Genomic DNA, 16356 nt, shown 5'->3' on the forward strand with positions numbered 1-16356 from the left:
AGTCTGTACCAGGCAGAGGCCTGACTTAGTGTTGTGGTCAGTGAGTCAACAGATAGTTTATTTCATTGAGCTGACAGTTCCTTGGGAAGACTCAGTGGAAGAAGCCTATGAAAGAAAAAAGCTTAGATATGCAGACTTAGGAGCAGAAGCTGAGCAGCGAGGATGGAAGACTAGGATTTGTCCAGTGGAAGTGGGGTGTAGGGGATTCATAGCAAGATCAACTGTCTCACTCCTGGGGGAACTCGGAGTGCGGGGACAGAATTTGAGGAAGACAGTGAGGGAAATGTCAGATGAAGCAATTAAATGCAGCCAGTTTATCTATTACAGAAGAAATAATGTCAGCTGGGGGCCAGCAGGGGGAACTACTAAGCAGGGCACATAACTCCTTGAGATCAGGTGGAGAGATCCACTTCCTGTCAGGAGAAATCCAGGAAGAGGAAGTATTTAAGTGTGGGAGTGGCCTATTGGAATCCATTTTGTTTGAGGCCATGCGGCAAGGTGAGTGTGCTTGCTGATCCTGTAAGTCCAGTTAGCTCCTTTAACTTTAGCTTATATTGTAGTTATGCTATGTAGTGTGTGAAATAGAGTATGGTGAATGTGACAGGAAAGCTAGTATCAGCATTGCTTCTGCCTGGAGCTCGCATGTATGGAGCCTGGGTTTGGTTGAAGATGGCAGTGCTGTTTGGGCTGAGAAAGCCATGTGTAAGTAAGAAGGAAATCCAGGAAGAGGAAGGTTATTTAAGTGTGGGAGTGGCCTATTTGAATCCATTTTGTTTGAGACCATGCTGCAAAGTGAGTGTGTTTGCTGATCCTGTGAGTTCATTTATCTCCTTTAACTTTAGCTTACATTGTAGTTATGCTATGTAGCATGTGAAATAGAGTATGGTGAATGTGCTAGTAAAGGTAGTATCAGCATTGCTTCTGCCTGGAGCTCGCATAAACGGAGCCTGGGCTTGGTTGAAGTTGGCAGTGCTGTTTGGGCTGAGATCACTGTCCAGCCTCCTGGAGGTGTCATTGTTGTGAGGGCTCGTCCTGGGGAGGTAGACTGTACAGCCTAACCCGGCGGGGGAGTGTGATAGCCTAACAAGGCTTCCTTCCCTGGGTCTACCTCCTCTGTGGTAGTATAGGTAAGGTAAAGGAGGTTGTTCGGTTAGTGTGGGGAGCAGTGAGACCTGGCATTAGGGGAGTGTCTCTGGGACGCCAGAGATCACTGTCTAGCCTCCTGGAGGTGTCGTGGGACTAACTAGGCGAAACACCGGTGAAAGGAGGTTCCCACCCGATGACCCCAAAGACATGCTAGTTATCACTGCTCACGGGTCTGTATAGTTAAGCCTTGCCATAATAGCTTATCGTAGGGCTTAGGAGGATTATTCACTGAGCGCTGATCCCTTTTTTTTTTTTTTTTTTATTATTATTAGAGCACAAACTTCTTGTGTTTATTTGAATTCCCCCCTGCTTCCAAACAAACACTCATCTGAGGCCTGTACTATGAAGCCAGTTCAACTTACCCAGGATATCTTTCTATTATCTGGTCTGACTAACCCTAACATTGGCTGTCTGGATAACCAGTACTACAAAGCTGGTTATCAACCAGTTCAGCCAGCTCTGGGTTTTCCTATCCAGCCTTAAGCATGTTCACGTGAAAAAGAATGAACGAAGTGAATGAGTGAATGAAGTCGGCTACTTCATATGGTATGAGATGAAGCCGTACTAAAAGTGTCTGGGACTGTGAGACAGTAAAATGTCAGTGGCGTGGGGTGGAAGTGATATTCTGTAATCTTATAATGGCAAAAGTAGAAACATTAAACATTGTCGTCCGAGACTTGAATTACGAGTATTCAAGTATTTTTTGCTGTTTAGTTGGTTGTTGATGAATGTGCCACATAAAACAATTGTGGGAAGGTAGCCTAGTAAATCACTGATGAGGTCTACTGGACCAAAATGTGCATTTATAATAATGGGAGCCAATTAACAGTGTATGGATTCTTTCACTAGTAAAATATCTGTTTTATTCCAGTCCTCATGACACAGGTGTCTCATGTGATTTTGAGCTGCAGTGATGTAATCAGAGTGTAGAAATAGCAGCACTGTCACTTTGGACTAAAATAAACTTTGCATCATTTCAAACACAGCTAAGATCATGTGTTTAGTGTGTAAACGGTCTCTCAATTTGTCAGAAGCTCTGTTTTAAAACCAGTGGAAATAGAGCCCCGCTATAATGAAATGATTCTACTGATTTATAACAATATATAGGCTCCTTTTTTTTTTTTTTTTACCTGAGACTCTGGACTTTTGTCCATGGATGCTTTTTTCCTTTGTGATCTGATTGGTCAGAGGTCGGGGTGTTGACAGCCTGTGATCTGATACTCTGAAGTTACCCCGGTGATTTAACCCAGTAAAAAGAGAACCAGCCTCACAGTGCTGAAAATCCAGAGTTAACCCTGAAGTTACCTCGCTAACTCCAAATCCTGCTTCGTAGCACAGGCCTCAGGTCTGTCATGTTTTTCCACCTCTGCAAAGCCAGCCTGTGTTAACCACAATGGAACAGTCACAAACTTATAGAAAACAAACAAGCAACTAACTTTTTCTTGATGATCTTTTAATTAATGACTCTGAAAAATGTGAAAAACTGACGTAATAATCCACAAGAAGGTGTGTGACACAGGATTCTCAAGCAAACACCCATCATGATTTATCCCTTAAACATGTACAGATAGAGCACAGCTCATGAGCATACAGCCCTTTTTTCAGAATATATCCTAAATAGGCAGTGACTGCAGTACAGCGTACGGGTGGGACTAAACAACACCCCAAAAGAAGATCCCATCACTGTCACAAACTGACACACATACCAACATGCTTATGTTATTCCATTTCTATTCCTCTTGACATCATTGGACCTGATTGACATGTTCTCCCACCAGCGATGCTGAAAGTGAGACATATCAATAAATGCAGACTGAAGATAAGTCCGCTGACTGCAGAGGAAGGTATGTGTAAAGCCTTACTCACTGCTTTGTCGGGGTGAGCTCACCTCACCTGTGAAAGTGTGCACAAAGGGCACACCTGGCTGTCGGCACAGTGTGTATACAGTGTGCAGCCAGCGTGACTCTTATCTCTGCTGTCCCTGACCAGAGGTGAAAAATGTGCTTTTACTTTGTGAGGAAAGGAGCAGATTCGCCTTGTACATATAATATTTGTAATTTATTTTGTCATTTTACAATTTTACAGTATTGGTTTTATTTGTACAAATAATAAAAATAGTATGAAGTGATGGAAGGAAGAATACACAGCAAGGTCACTGGTTCACACATGTGCTGCTCAAACAAAACTCCACATCTTGCACAAATGTATCAAAAGGAGCATTTCCAGTTTAAACAGCCGGCAGCCAAGAACAGGACGGGCTCCATTTTCTGGATGGATTTCTTAAATCTCTTTACAAGGGCTTGATCTCGTCACGCCACAGGGTTTGATTGTTTGAGGCCGTCCTGAATTGACCAGTTTCTGTAAACAGCCCCGGTTAGCACCCTGAAAATACTTTTAAGTCTCTCCCTATTACCTGCTGAACTTTATCCAACTTAAAATGCTGGAATGTTGTGTTAGCTGCCAGGAGAGCGGTATGATGAAAACACCCAGACAGGTCTCAGCCTGAGCCTGTTTGCAGCCATTTCAATATTTTACTCTGTAACATAATGAAAAAAAATAATAACCAGTATGTTTGTCTTGGAATTTAAGCAACCATGAAACATTTCCTCTGGTAACACAAGAGTAGCATCCAATGCTCTTACATAACTCCACTGATTGCCACTTACATGACCCACCCCAAAACAATGTATTGCCGTTCTTAACATCATGAAATGGCTGCAGTTTTGCCAAAAACTATGTGGATAGGTTTTGGAAAAACATCATGGTTTGGCATTAATAATTACTCACATACGTCACGTCACATGTCACTAACGTAGCATGCTACACATACTAGCATAATAGGCTATGTTGTTCTTAAAAGTCAACGCAAACTTTTTTTTTTTTTTTAATTTATTTTATAAACTTTATTAATCCCCGAGAGGAAATTCAATTTTTTCACTCTGTTGTCAATTACACACAGGTCCGAACACACACACACACACACACACACACACACACACACACACACACACACACACACACACACACACACACACACAGGTCTGAACACACACACATGCACAAACAGGACCTATACATGTACTAAGTGGAGAGATGTCAGAGTGGGGCTGCCCATGACAGGCGCTCTGAGCAGTGGGGGGGTTCGGTGCCTTGCTCAAGGGCACCTCGGCAGTGCCCAGGAGGTGAACTGGCACCTCTTCAGCCACCAGTTCACACTCCATATTTTGAACAGGCGACCCTCCGGTTCCCAACCCAAGTCCCTATAGACTGAGCTACTGCCGCTCAGGATGTAACACCAGTCTCCTGGGTGAAAGTCCTGTGTTTGTTCGACCAATTCACCACACACCCCACCCACCCTATAACAGGACCCCAGGAAGTGCACTATGAAAACTGGCTTTGAAAAACTGGCTTCAAAGCCAGTTTTCATAGTAGCCAAACAGTGGAATTACAACTTCAGAGCCAGTCACATAATGGGCCCGAAACAACTTTTCCTCATAGACTCACATTTAAAAGAGATGTCTGTAAATCAGTAGATAAATTTTTTGAGCATCAAAACCCCTGCGAAATGATTCGTTTTACTATCAGGATTTGATCCAGTCAGTCCCATAACATTTGGAAAGTCTTGAAGGGTTGCAAGAGTGCTATGGGCCCAATTATGCGGAGGCAGCACCCATCGTCAGGGTAGTTTCATAGGCAGCAGTTGAACCATTTTGACTGAATGCACCACTTAGCAACTTTCATAGGAATGAACGGGGGCCCGTCTCCAACACTCCAACACAGCCATGCCTTATAGGGGTTTCTTCGATACAACATGCTGCTTTTTATGCTACACACATCACTTTCTCCTTTGCTCCTGTAATAACTACTATGGCCACTAGACGCTGCTGGATTAACGTAAATTTAAGTATGGGTGGTAATAGGCGGCTCACGCAGTCAACCGATTGTCGTTTTTTTTTTTTTTTCTTTTTTCAGTGAGAGTGGGCTATGATAACAGTAAACCATTTGAGACCTGAGCAAATTGGCTTGATTTCTTTTAAAAACATGGGAAGAAGGCAATGAGCAATGAAAGAAGAAATGAGGCCCAAAAAATTAGCAAGAAATTAGAAAAAAGAGAAAATTAATAACAGGAAAATCAGAGAAAAAAACTAACAAGGAAATGACCTGGGAAGAGTGCTTAAAAACTATAGTAATTCTATAACAGAATTTTAAAATGTAATAATAATTTATAAGTATAGTTTTTCTCAAGTTTTTTTTCCCTAGTTTTTTTTTTTTTTTTTTTTTAAATGATTTTAATTTTTTTAATTTTGTTTTTTATTTGTGGGACATCTCTTACCAAGTTGCTCATTGTGTCTTTTCTCATGTATCTGAAAGAAATCATCCCAATTTGCTCAGGATTCAAAGGTTTAAATCCGTGGGTAAGGCGTCTTTAAAGGGGCAAAAAGCGAAATCGTTTCACCGCTAGGTTTGCTGTTGTGCACTGCCTGTAGAACAAAACAAAGTATGTCATGAGCCACTTCTCCCTCTACCTCTGCTCTCCACCCCCCACCCCACTCACCTCGTGAGTGGGGTGGGGGGTGGAGAGCTCACGCAGAGTAGGGACGTTAGTGTTAGCTCCTGGAGTTAGTACCAGAGCTACTACGGCTACTGGAGTAACTTACAGCTATGGAGCGCTTCTACCAGCTCTTCTAGTCACTGAGCCTCGCCTCTATCTCAGCAAATATATTACATTTATTACAGGTACCATCATCATTGAAGTAGGCAGGGGAATAGCTAAACACAGCCCACCAGGCTGCCCGCCGGGCTACATTTTACAATGCTAATTGCAAATGTTAGCTGGGCTGCCAGGCTACTCACCTAACACAACCGTAACGCCTGACCCATTGCTGGGAACGAGCCGCTAATAACTCAAGCTCCAGACATTAACCCATGCTATGATTGTAACATTAAATTTAATTGAATCGACATAGCGACATGTGCCTAATGTTACTGTAACACTAATTAAAACAGACATTTGACTCCGCCATTTCACTTCGAAAATACGCGCTGCCATTGTTCACTGGCTGTAGCCTTTTATAGGGAGGGAGGGCCAAGGGCTCTGAGAGGAGGGGGGAGGTGGGGATTCACATGAACGTACATGAACGCGCAGCCGGACCGGCTTGTAAACAAGGGGCTGGAGATCAACACAGAGAGAGGGTGTGTGAAGTCATGCTATACTCCAGATGAAATTACACCTCTAGTTCTTCACATAGCAATTTTTTAATTCCCTCAATCTAGAAATTATGAATTTCGCTTATTGCTCCTTTAAGACGCACAAAAAAAGTGATATCACTATAGGTTTCAATAGGTTAAAGTTTTATAGTTTGAGTTCGATAAGAAAATTGCTACCAGTCTTTGTTTCAATAATGCATTAGAATTTTCTCTTTAGGTCTATGCCTTTACTAAAGCATTGCACATATTCAATGGGAAGAACAATGCTAATTCTAATTTTGTATTTAAAGATTAATTGGATGCTGTGCTGTCAGCCTCCCCTTATCTGAAACGAGGTAAAGGAGTAGCCTGTGATTCGAAAAGGCTATCAAATTATGTTTATGTTCAATAGTCTTTGGCCTATGTGGAAAAAAAAATGCCTTGTCATGTATGCATTATGTATCTCAGATTCTACTATGAACTGTACATGCTGTTAAACTGATCTGCAGTGAGTAAAACCTTTGGAATTTCAATTGTCTTTATCAACATCTATTTAACAGATAAAAGGTCTGTGTGGTCAAAAGTTGAGAAACTAGATCATGACAGAGGAATTCCATGAAAGGAAAGCTTCGAGGCCCTTCCTTCAGTGCAACAGTTCTTTGAGGGCAGGACATAAACTGAGGCGCTTCATTTCATTGGCTAAACTCCACCCACATGACGTCCCAGAAGGTTCAGCCTCATTTCTAAACTCTGCACATAAGCTCCAGAGAGAGCAGAGGCAGACCAGAACTGCAGTCCTCTTGTTCTTTTTCTGTCGATGATTTGATGAAATATATGGAAGTTTCCAGTCTGTGAGTATATTTTGCTTTGAAAAGTTCGCTTTCCTTTTGTATTGTATTTGATTTTTGTCAAATTCAGTGAGAAGTTTTACTTATTTATAAAACCTGATTTCTGCTTACAGATGATGCTGAATGTGCTGCGGCCCTCTGGCAAAGACAACAGACTGATTCAGTGCAACATTTAGAGTCTGAAAATGAATTGTGCAAGGTAAGCTTCTTTGCTTTCACTGAACTCCTTTACTGCAGTTGTGCTTTTAATAAAAATATTACATTACATGCAGAAATATGCTGAAAGAGAAATATGTGAAACCGCTCCTTGTAATGTTGGATCTTATTCTGATCATCTTCTTTCTCAGAGTTCTGCACGCCTTAGGAAGTCACTCCCAGCCAGCCGTGATGCCAGTTGACATCGCCATGTGTCTGAGCCTCAGCCAGCGTCAACCTCTTTATGAACTGCTGTCCATGTCTCCTCTGAAACCCACACAGCGTCGTTATCAGCCAACCAACTGCCCGCCGAGGACCAGCCTTCACCCTCCGCATCCCTCCTCCTCTTCCCCCTTCTCTTCATCCACACTGCCGCCCTCCTCACCCCTGCCATCGGAGCCTCGGAGCTGCTTCCGCAGGGACAGCGCCGGTCTGAACAAGAAGCGTGTAGTCTTTGCAGATGCCAAGGGATTGGCTCTCACCGCCGTGCGGCTATTTATTCCTGAGCCCTCTTCCCCTGCTTCTACTCTGATGATGAAACCCTCTTTGGCCAAACTGCAAGGCCAACAGCCAACCTCAAACAAACTGCAGCGCTACAAGTTGCGGCTGGCTTTCCCTCAGCCAACGCTGGACGTTAAAGTCTTCCTCGCACGTCTGCGAGAGATGCATGTGCAGCTGGAGAGCTGCAACATTTCAGAGCACTCCTTGAGCGGCACAGTGCGTGTCTCCCACGTAGGAACTGACAAGGCTGTGCATGTTCGGGTGACCTTTGATTCTTGGAGGAGTCAACATGACATTCCCTGCACGTTCCTGCAGCAGCATCGCTTTGGGGGTTCTGACATGGATGTTTTTACCTTTGACTTAAGTTTACCAAAGAACATAGATCCAAAGGAGCGAGTGGAGTTTTGCGTGTCCTTCAGGCCTGGACCTGGAGCAGTGCCACACTGGGACAACAACAGAGGGCAGAATTACAGGGTGTGTGTGGAAACAGATGGATCAAATGGTTACCAAGCCGATGCTTACTGTTGGTACCCCACACTCTCACAACATCGGCCGCCATCGTGGCCTTCGCATGTGTCCCTCAGTATGCAGAACTCTGCTGATGTGCAGCATCTTCAGAGGAGTTTATCAAACAGAGTCAGAGCAGAGTGTAAAACTCTCTGCTCGACGAAGAAGAACAGTGACATTGGCCCACACCCTCTCAAACGAGCTGTGCATATGTAAATAATGTCTAAATTAAGTAATATTTATTAGAAAGTAAAGGCTTTTAGGAATGTAAGGACTCTCTGAGATCTCCAGTGTTGGATGGTCCAAAGCCCACTGTTCAAAAACAGCTTACCCACCTGAGCTTAGCTACCCTGCTGAAATGTGAATAATACATGCTGCATTAATGTTCTCATTAAATCCATGTTTTTAAAAGAAGCTATTCTTTCTCTTTCTTCCCTGTGCAGAAGTTAAATCCAAATCATTTAACACATGTCCTTTTAGAAATGCAGCTTAAAGTGTATAGTGTGTTTTTGTGCACTGTAGCATGACACATAAACCCTGATTAGACACAAGAGGCCCTGGATTGAAAACATGAGACCTGTGTTTGTCCAAGGGAAGTACACAAGGAGATTATTTTATTGTAAGAACCTTTTGGGCTTATAACTACCAACCCATTTTCTCCAGATGAATGTCATATGATGTACTTTCACACAGACATTATTACTCTTGGCTCGGGTTCAGGTTTCCAGTGTGTCTTTTACTTTGTCTGGTATGCATGACGTACCATATTAAGTCAACAAACTGAAGGATCTTCCTGGCACAGGGGGATTTTGCACGGGGCAGCCTGTTCTAGACACTCCCCTACGTGCTGTGAGAGCTGGAATAACACGCTGGGAATTGTTCCTTCTTGTTCTGTTCATGATTTGGTATGACAAATAGCAGGTAACCATGGCAGCACCAGAACCAGTGTACATTTTGGATAATACCCGGGCCTGTGTTTACAGGCACAGGGTGGAGTCAAAATTAGATACTGTGGCAGCCGCAGTGAGATAGTCTCTCTGTCTGCTTCTCTTGTTCCTCCTTCTTAGTCACCTTTCTGTTAGACCTGTTTCTTTGTCCTTCACTTTCCTTTCTCTCAAAACTCATGTCTTCCCAGGACCACCGCCTTTGAATTGTCATCCGCTGGAATGCTGCATGTGAGCAGTTTGCACATGGAGCAGGTTTACACACCTTCTACCCTAAAGCACTTATTATTTATGAGGCTAACTGGTGTTGGTCAGGTGTCAGGTGTTAGAGCTCTCCCCTCTTAGCACCCAGGAAGTAACAACAACAATAAGCTACATAAAAAGCTTTCAAGTTTTTATGCCAGGTTTTCATAAACTAGCTGTAACCAATGCTTTACCAACAGAGATGACTTACTTCGGCAGCCCATTATCTGAATTGAAATCATGCACCATTCACATGTTAAGTCTGTCATTCTAAAGCTTTAATTATTCTGGGCATCTCATTGAGATCGGCATCTCAGCAGACACCTGAGAGCTAATAATTACATATATACAGTACAACAACAGCTCAGTCACACAAAGCACAAAAGCTGAAATAGAAATGTGCTGATAGCCTCATTAAGGCGCGTAGCAGCTAACCACAACATATTTTCTAGCCGAGGACTTTCCCATCTACTCTTTGTACCGTCCTTTCTCATAAGGAAGATGACTTGAGTAATCACTAAAATCCCTTGAGGGAATATGTGTGTCAAGCCCCAGTTATTTTGGCAGTTAATTACAGTAGAGCAATAACCTGCAAACACCTGTATTTCCCATTAGCCTACATCACTGTGGGTTTGATTCCTATCACATTGAATATTACTGTGTTATATAACATCTACATGATGAATTATTAGGGTAGGAACCAGCTCTGCTCTACATTCTCGTGTGGGAATGGGGTTAAAAAATGTTTGACATAATGATTCTTATTATATTTTATTTCGAGAGAGTACAGGGGTTTAAAGGAAATGACCACTTTAGAATGAAAATACAGACAGTACTTACTGACCCTCATGCCAACAAGAAGTCCAATGTAGTTTTTTAATCCACAAAACTTGTTCGGGGTATCGGAGGATAACAGCTAGCTGGATTTTTCCATACACTTGAAGTGCATGGAACTCACATCCAAAATCATTTTGAAAATGTAATAAAACTCCGCTAATGCATTTCAAAAACGTCAGAACGGCTCGTCCGTCGTAATCCAAGTGCCCTGAAGCCTTGACTTGAAAAGACATAATTTACTCCACTTTTATAGCATAAGTTCCATGTTTACATGGCAACTCGCAAGACTTGAGAACGAGAACGTCTCTGAACGTTCTTGAGTCTCGCGAGTTGCCATGTAAACACAGCACGCCTGCAGGCTAAGTGACCACGATGAGAAATGATGCTATAAAAGTGGAGCAAATTATGTCTTTTCAAGTCAATGTTGCATGCCACGGCTTTCCATGCACTTCAAGTGTATGGAAAAATCCGGCTAGCTGTTATCCTCCGATACCCCGAATGAGTTTTGTGGATTAAAAAACTACACTGGACTTCTTGTCGGCATGAGGGTCAGTAAGTACTGTCTGTATTTTCATTCTAAAGTGGTCATTTCCTTTAAGGACCCTCTGAAACATATCTAAGTTGTGGGATATTGACAGCATTTTGTCAAGATAGATCTATTTATCTATCTAGAAGACATTTGAGAGGAGAAAAAAAGAGGAAAAGTTTGAATTAAGGTAAGGTAAACTTTATTTTCCCCTAAGGGAAATTCATCTTGGGCACAGTGCTAGATTTCATTGCTTCACAGGACAAGATAAAAACATCATCACAGGGACACATCATCACAATGACAGTTCTATCACATAAAACAGACATGGACTACATTTAACAATCACAACACAAAAACATACAGAGACGTCTAAAGTGCAAGAAATTCTGGACAACACTAAACAACAGCTTTTATGTTTGTTAAACTCAACATAACATCAGATTTTGAGATTAACCTCAGAAGTACAAGATCATCTATTGTCAAAGCTGGATGTAGCATGACATCCATCTACTACTGTAAAAACCGGAGCTGATCATGAACCTTTTTTAGAATGGTCATTTAAAACGGCACTGACACATGATGTCAACCTGCTAATGGGGTGCCAGACTGGCAAATGCCTATGGGTCATTTGGCAAAGCACCACCAATTAACTTTTTGTTATTTTGTCTGGAAAGCTGGAGGATACTTTTCATCTTATGACGTGCTAACCGTCTTTCTCTGCAAACACTGTTTTGGCACCAAGGTGTAAGTTATGTTCACCAATTTGACAACAGATCTTCTTCCAACCATAACAACAGCAAATTAATGGCAAAAGACTGTCCTCCAAAATACAACCACATAGGTTATTTGTACAAGTGGCAATTAAGACCCATATTGACGCTTATTATGGAGCGGCGACCTCTAGTGGCCGAAGAAAATGTGACAGTGGCAAAGGGGGAAGTCAAGTGCTGTGGTATAAGGAGTGACAAAGTCTGCTTAGGACAGGGAGAGGGGTGGTGGACTGGTCAAACAAACACAGGACCTGGTGTTTGTGTCCCATTTTATTTACCTGGCTAAAAGAATTCCTGGTAATCTGTGTGGTTTGCGTTTCCACCGTACCTTAAAGTTAGCATGATGACGTAGATGATTCGGCTTGTGCCCTGTATTTAGCTCCACCAGCTTGTTGGCTGGTTACATGCCGGTGTAGAGAGTTGGGGCTGTTTGACTCAGCCAGCAGCTAAGTTTAAAAGTGTTTTAAGGTGTGAAACTAAGTTAGTCTACATACAGACAGCTGTCATTTGAGTTTATTAGTAACAATTCACTATCAGCCGAGCTAGCGTGCTGTCCTTGTGTAAGACATAACGTTAGTGAGAGACTGTGGACTGAGCATATTGACTATCGCTGTCTACATGTTTACATGTTCATGCTAATGAACACATGTATTGATAAAGCATTGGCTTCTTACTCGCTAAGGGTTAATGTCACTTACAGTAACGAGTGTAGCTGCCGTCATCTCGAGTATATACTACAGTCATTGATAATGTAGCCCCGGGGCTAATTTAGTAACAGGTTTCGGTGCCCATCCTTAATCAAAACGGCAGCTGCCCATACCAGGAAGTGCGGAACGCTGCAAGTGTGTGTTCCGCCAAACTGCATTCCTGAGCACACAACCCCGCCCCTCAAGAATTCCCTGAAATCTGAAAAGTCCTACCCCCCCACTAGGTACTTTTTTCAGGGAAAGTTTGGGGTTGAGGGAAAGGTTTTTCCCTTATCATTTTCAGGTAAATGATAAAAGTTCCTGCAGTGGAAAAGGGGCTATTGAGTATGTTACCTGACATATCAAATCAAATCAGGCTTTTATCAGGTAAAACGAAGCAGTGTTGGCATTTGGTGTATGTCACATGAGATATGTTATGTTACATTACATATGAGTGATTTGCATTAAAGGGTAGGAACATACGACCTATGTGTTCATGTGGGTTGGAGGACAAAGATCTGCACACATTTACACAAGGTATTAGGTCAGAGCAAGGCTGTCCAGGGGTCAGCGTCTATTTCTGTTCCTTGCATTTGTCATTTCTCTCATTTTATCTCTAAGCCAGCAGCAGCCACAGCTGGCTGATGGCCAGCAGCCAGCTACTCGCTGCTGGTGCTTACAGTGCTGATGCTTAGTGCTGTCTGAACAATAGCCTGAAGACTGATCCAGTGGAGCTGCAGCCACAGCTGTGATCACAATGAGCGGGCTGCTGGGAGCAAACAGTGGTGGCTAGCTGAAACCAAGACACTCGGCTGCAGTGACTGGATTTGTTTGATTCTGGTGCCCAGTATCTCAGAAGCAACCAGCATTTCACCTGCAACCAACCAGCGTTCCCAGCAATACAGAAGCAGCTGGAAATGGATTGGTTGTTACCCCAATGCTGTGTCTGTATTGTCTTTGCCAAAAGTGGCTTATGGTAGCTGATGGAAGAATTAATACATGGTGAGAGTGACCCTTCCTAGTGTCACAGAAGTAGCCATTGAGTGGTTGTTTTGCACACTGTGTACCTATATGCAGTATTACACTTACTATTTACAATAAGACCTCAGGAAGTGAGGTTAATAAATATCAAGAGAGTACGATTTTGTTCCCTAAAATGCATTTTAAAGGGAAATTTTGGTTTATTTCAACTTGTCTCCCATCATCCTAAATTTGTTTCAAGTCACTAGTGACATAGAAATAATAGTTAGCATGTTAGCTGTTAGCCTAGATACAGCCGTAGTGTCAGACCTGTTAAAACGCAAGTGAACGGGCATACTTCAAGTGCAAAGTTAGTCCTCTGAACAAGCTTTTTTTCCACAAAGACCGCCTCATATTGTTAGGATAAATGTCAGAACATATAGAAAACGAAATGTAAACATGTTGTCTTACCTTACCGGTGTGCTGCCATGTTTGTTTACCATTTAGCTCTGCTTTCCAAAGCACGGCCGAAATATCGGAAGAACAAGCAGCAACAGCTGGAAGGCAGAACCAGACAGTAGCCTGAAAAGTTTATTCATTTATTTTACGAAAGATTTATAGAATAATGGCTGTCTTTTTGCCAGACTTTGACTTTGTGGAGGAGGAATTTGATTTTGCAGAGTTTATTTATTATTATTATTATTATTATTTATTTGAGCCAGAATACACTGGTGAAGAGCTTTGTGAAATTGAAGAACGGAGGAGGAGAGAGAGAGAGAGGCGCAACAGGTAGAGGACGAGAGAGGAGGAATGGCTGCTGCAAGGCTGCATAGCTCTGGAGATTGGTGGTGTACCTGTGAATGCTGTGCCCCAGTGCCCACAGAAGAGGAATGCCTCTGTTGCAAGGAATGGGACCGGTTGCAGCCTTATTTTCAAGGTCTGGATGTGACCGAGGACGAGACACCTCCACCTGGAGTAGTATCCAGCTGGGCTTTATCTAGAGCTCGCAAGATATATTTCGGCCGCGCTTTGGAAAGCAGAGCTAAATGGTAAACAAACACGGCAGCACACCGGTAAGGTAAGACAACACGTATACATGTCGTTTTCTATATGTTCTCTGACATTTATCCTAACAATATGAGGCAGTCCACTAAACAAGCTTTTTTTCCACAAAGACTAACTTTGCACTTGAAGGTTGCCCGTTCACTTACGTTTTAACAGGTCTGACGCTACTATGCGCCCCGGCTGTATCTAGGCTAAGGGCTAACATGCTAACTATTATTTTTATGTCACTAGTCACTTGAAACAAATTTAGGACGGTAGGAGACAGTTTGAAATAAACTGAAATTTCCCTTTTAAGATATGGATCTTTACATTTTCATGTTATATGTAGTCTACATACATGAGGTACAAACTATATGCAATGTTCAAATGTATGTTGTGTCATAATATAGACACTCAATATGAACAAGGTGTCAAAGTTTCAAAATATGCTATGGAAAAGAAATAAAAAAGACTGCATTGCCATTCGATTCATTTACAATCTATGGACATAGACTTTTCTGAGATTACATCGTATTAGGTGACCATGCAGAGTGAAGAGGGGCTTGTCATCTACTTACTGACTGATTTAGGCTATTGAAAACTACTATAAACTAAACTATAAAATCCTCATTTAGATGCACTACCAATAAAATGGAACAACAATCAAAAAATGCTGCTTTTTATTTCTTAGCAAACATTATTCAATTGAATACAAATATTACATGCATGGGACTTTTACATATAGTAGGCTATACCAGGGCAGCTGACACTGACAAAACAAAACATTAAATGCTGTGAGTGTGTGCTGCACTGTGCTGCCGAATTCATCCTGCACACTAATAGAGGAACAGGTAGACTGTACCGTCCTCAATGGTTAAAACAGCATGTGAGTTCAAATGAGAGATGCAGACCAAATAGCAAATATGTTTACACCTCTCCCTAACAAACAGCAATCGAGTGAAGGTGGATTGAGCACAAAAAATTGTCCAGGTGTCCAAAAATTGCCAGAAAAACTCTCACTGCACGCTGTTGGGAGATGTTTGCCTTGATGGCTTCCTGCCAGAGAGCTTTCTTGGTTAAGGTTAGGAGAAAAATCATGGTTTGGGTTCAAATTATTAGATTTCTGCCATAGGCAAACTAGGATGAGGTATTAATCTCTAAAGTTCTCAGTTCATCTTTGATTTCCAAGGGGCATTATCAATGGCCATAGACCGAAATGTCTCTGAAGGCACTTTGATGGCCCTATAACCAATCGTAGCACTGAGCAAGCAATGTACTAAGGTAAAACAGACTACAGTGTGTAGAGATGAGTTGTGATGGTGTAGCATCAATATGTCTGTAAACCACACTGCCATTTTTGCCATTAGACGGGCACCAGATGCATCTGCCAGTCAGTGGTGTCCCCAGAAACTTTTCGTAAGGGTGGCCAGACGGGAACACTGAAAATATTGGGATGACACATCGTTGAAATCTATGGGTTAGTTGAAAACTATGTCTACTACAACTATCCTTTTTCTGTGTGTTACACATCTGTATATACACGTTAGGTGATTCACTGTTCTTCAAATAGGCTTGTCATCCTTTTGCGTAAAAGGCCTCCCATAGGCAAATTGTGAGTGAAGGGCAGTGGATGTAGCCACCCCTGCCCCTCCCTTGGCGGCACCACTACTACCAGAGCAAGTAAATGGTAAATGGACTGCATTTATATCGTGCTATTTTAGTCTGTGCAACCTCTCAAAGTGCTTTACATTCACCCCAGTCACACTCACATTCATACACTGGTGGCCGAAGCTCATCATCAGAAAACCATTCATGCACACTCACACACCATGGGCACAGTGGGGCAACATCCTATACAATTTAGGATTCAGTGTCTTGCCCAAGGACACTCCGACATGTAGACTGCAAGAGCCAGGGATCAAACAACCAACCTTCCGATTGGTAGCCATCCCATAAAAG

At 42.4% G+C, this 16356-nt stretch overlaps 1 protein-coding gene across 1 annotated transcript; it reads left to right on the forward strand.

Annotated features, from left to right (window-relative positions):
* Positions 1–7037: 7037 nt before the first annotated feature.
* Positions 7038–8798, forward strand: ppp1r3c2a (protein phosphatase 1 regulatory subunit 3C2, duplicate a). Its single transcript, XM_033647425.2, has 3 exons — positions 7038–7184; positions 7295–7380; positions 7529–8798. Exons 2-3 carry the CDS (start codon positions 7367–7369, stop codon positions 8598–8600), a joined length of 1086 nt encoding a protein of 361 aa, XP_033503316.1. The 5' UTR covers positions 7038–7184; positions 7295–7366; the 3' UTR covers positions 8601–8798.
* The last annotated feature ends 7558 nt before the right edge of the window (positions 8799–16356 follow it).

The sequence above is a fragment of the Epinephelus lanceolatus genome, chromosome 19 (assembly GCF_041903045.1).
Source record: "Epinephelus lanceolatus isolate andai-2023 chromosome 19, ASM4190304v1, whole genome shotgun sequence".
Taxonomy (NCBI): domain Eukaryota; kingdom Metazoa; phylum Chordata; class Actinopteri; order Perciformes; family Serranidae; genus Epinephelus; species Epinephelus lanceolatus.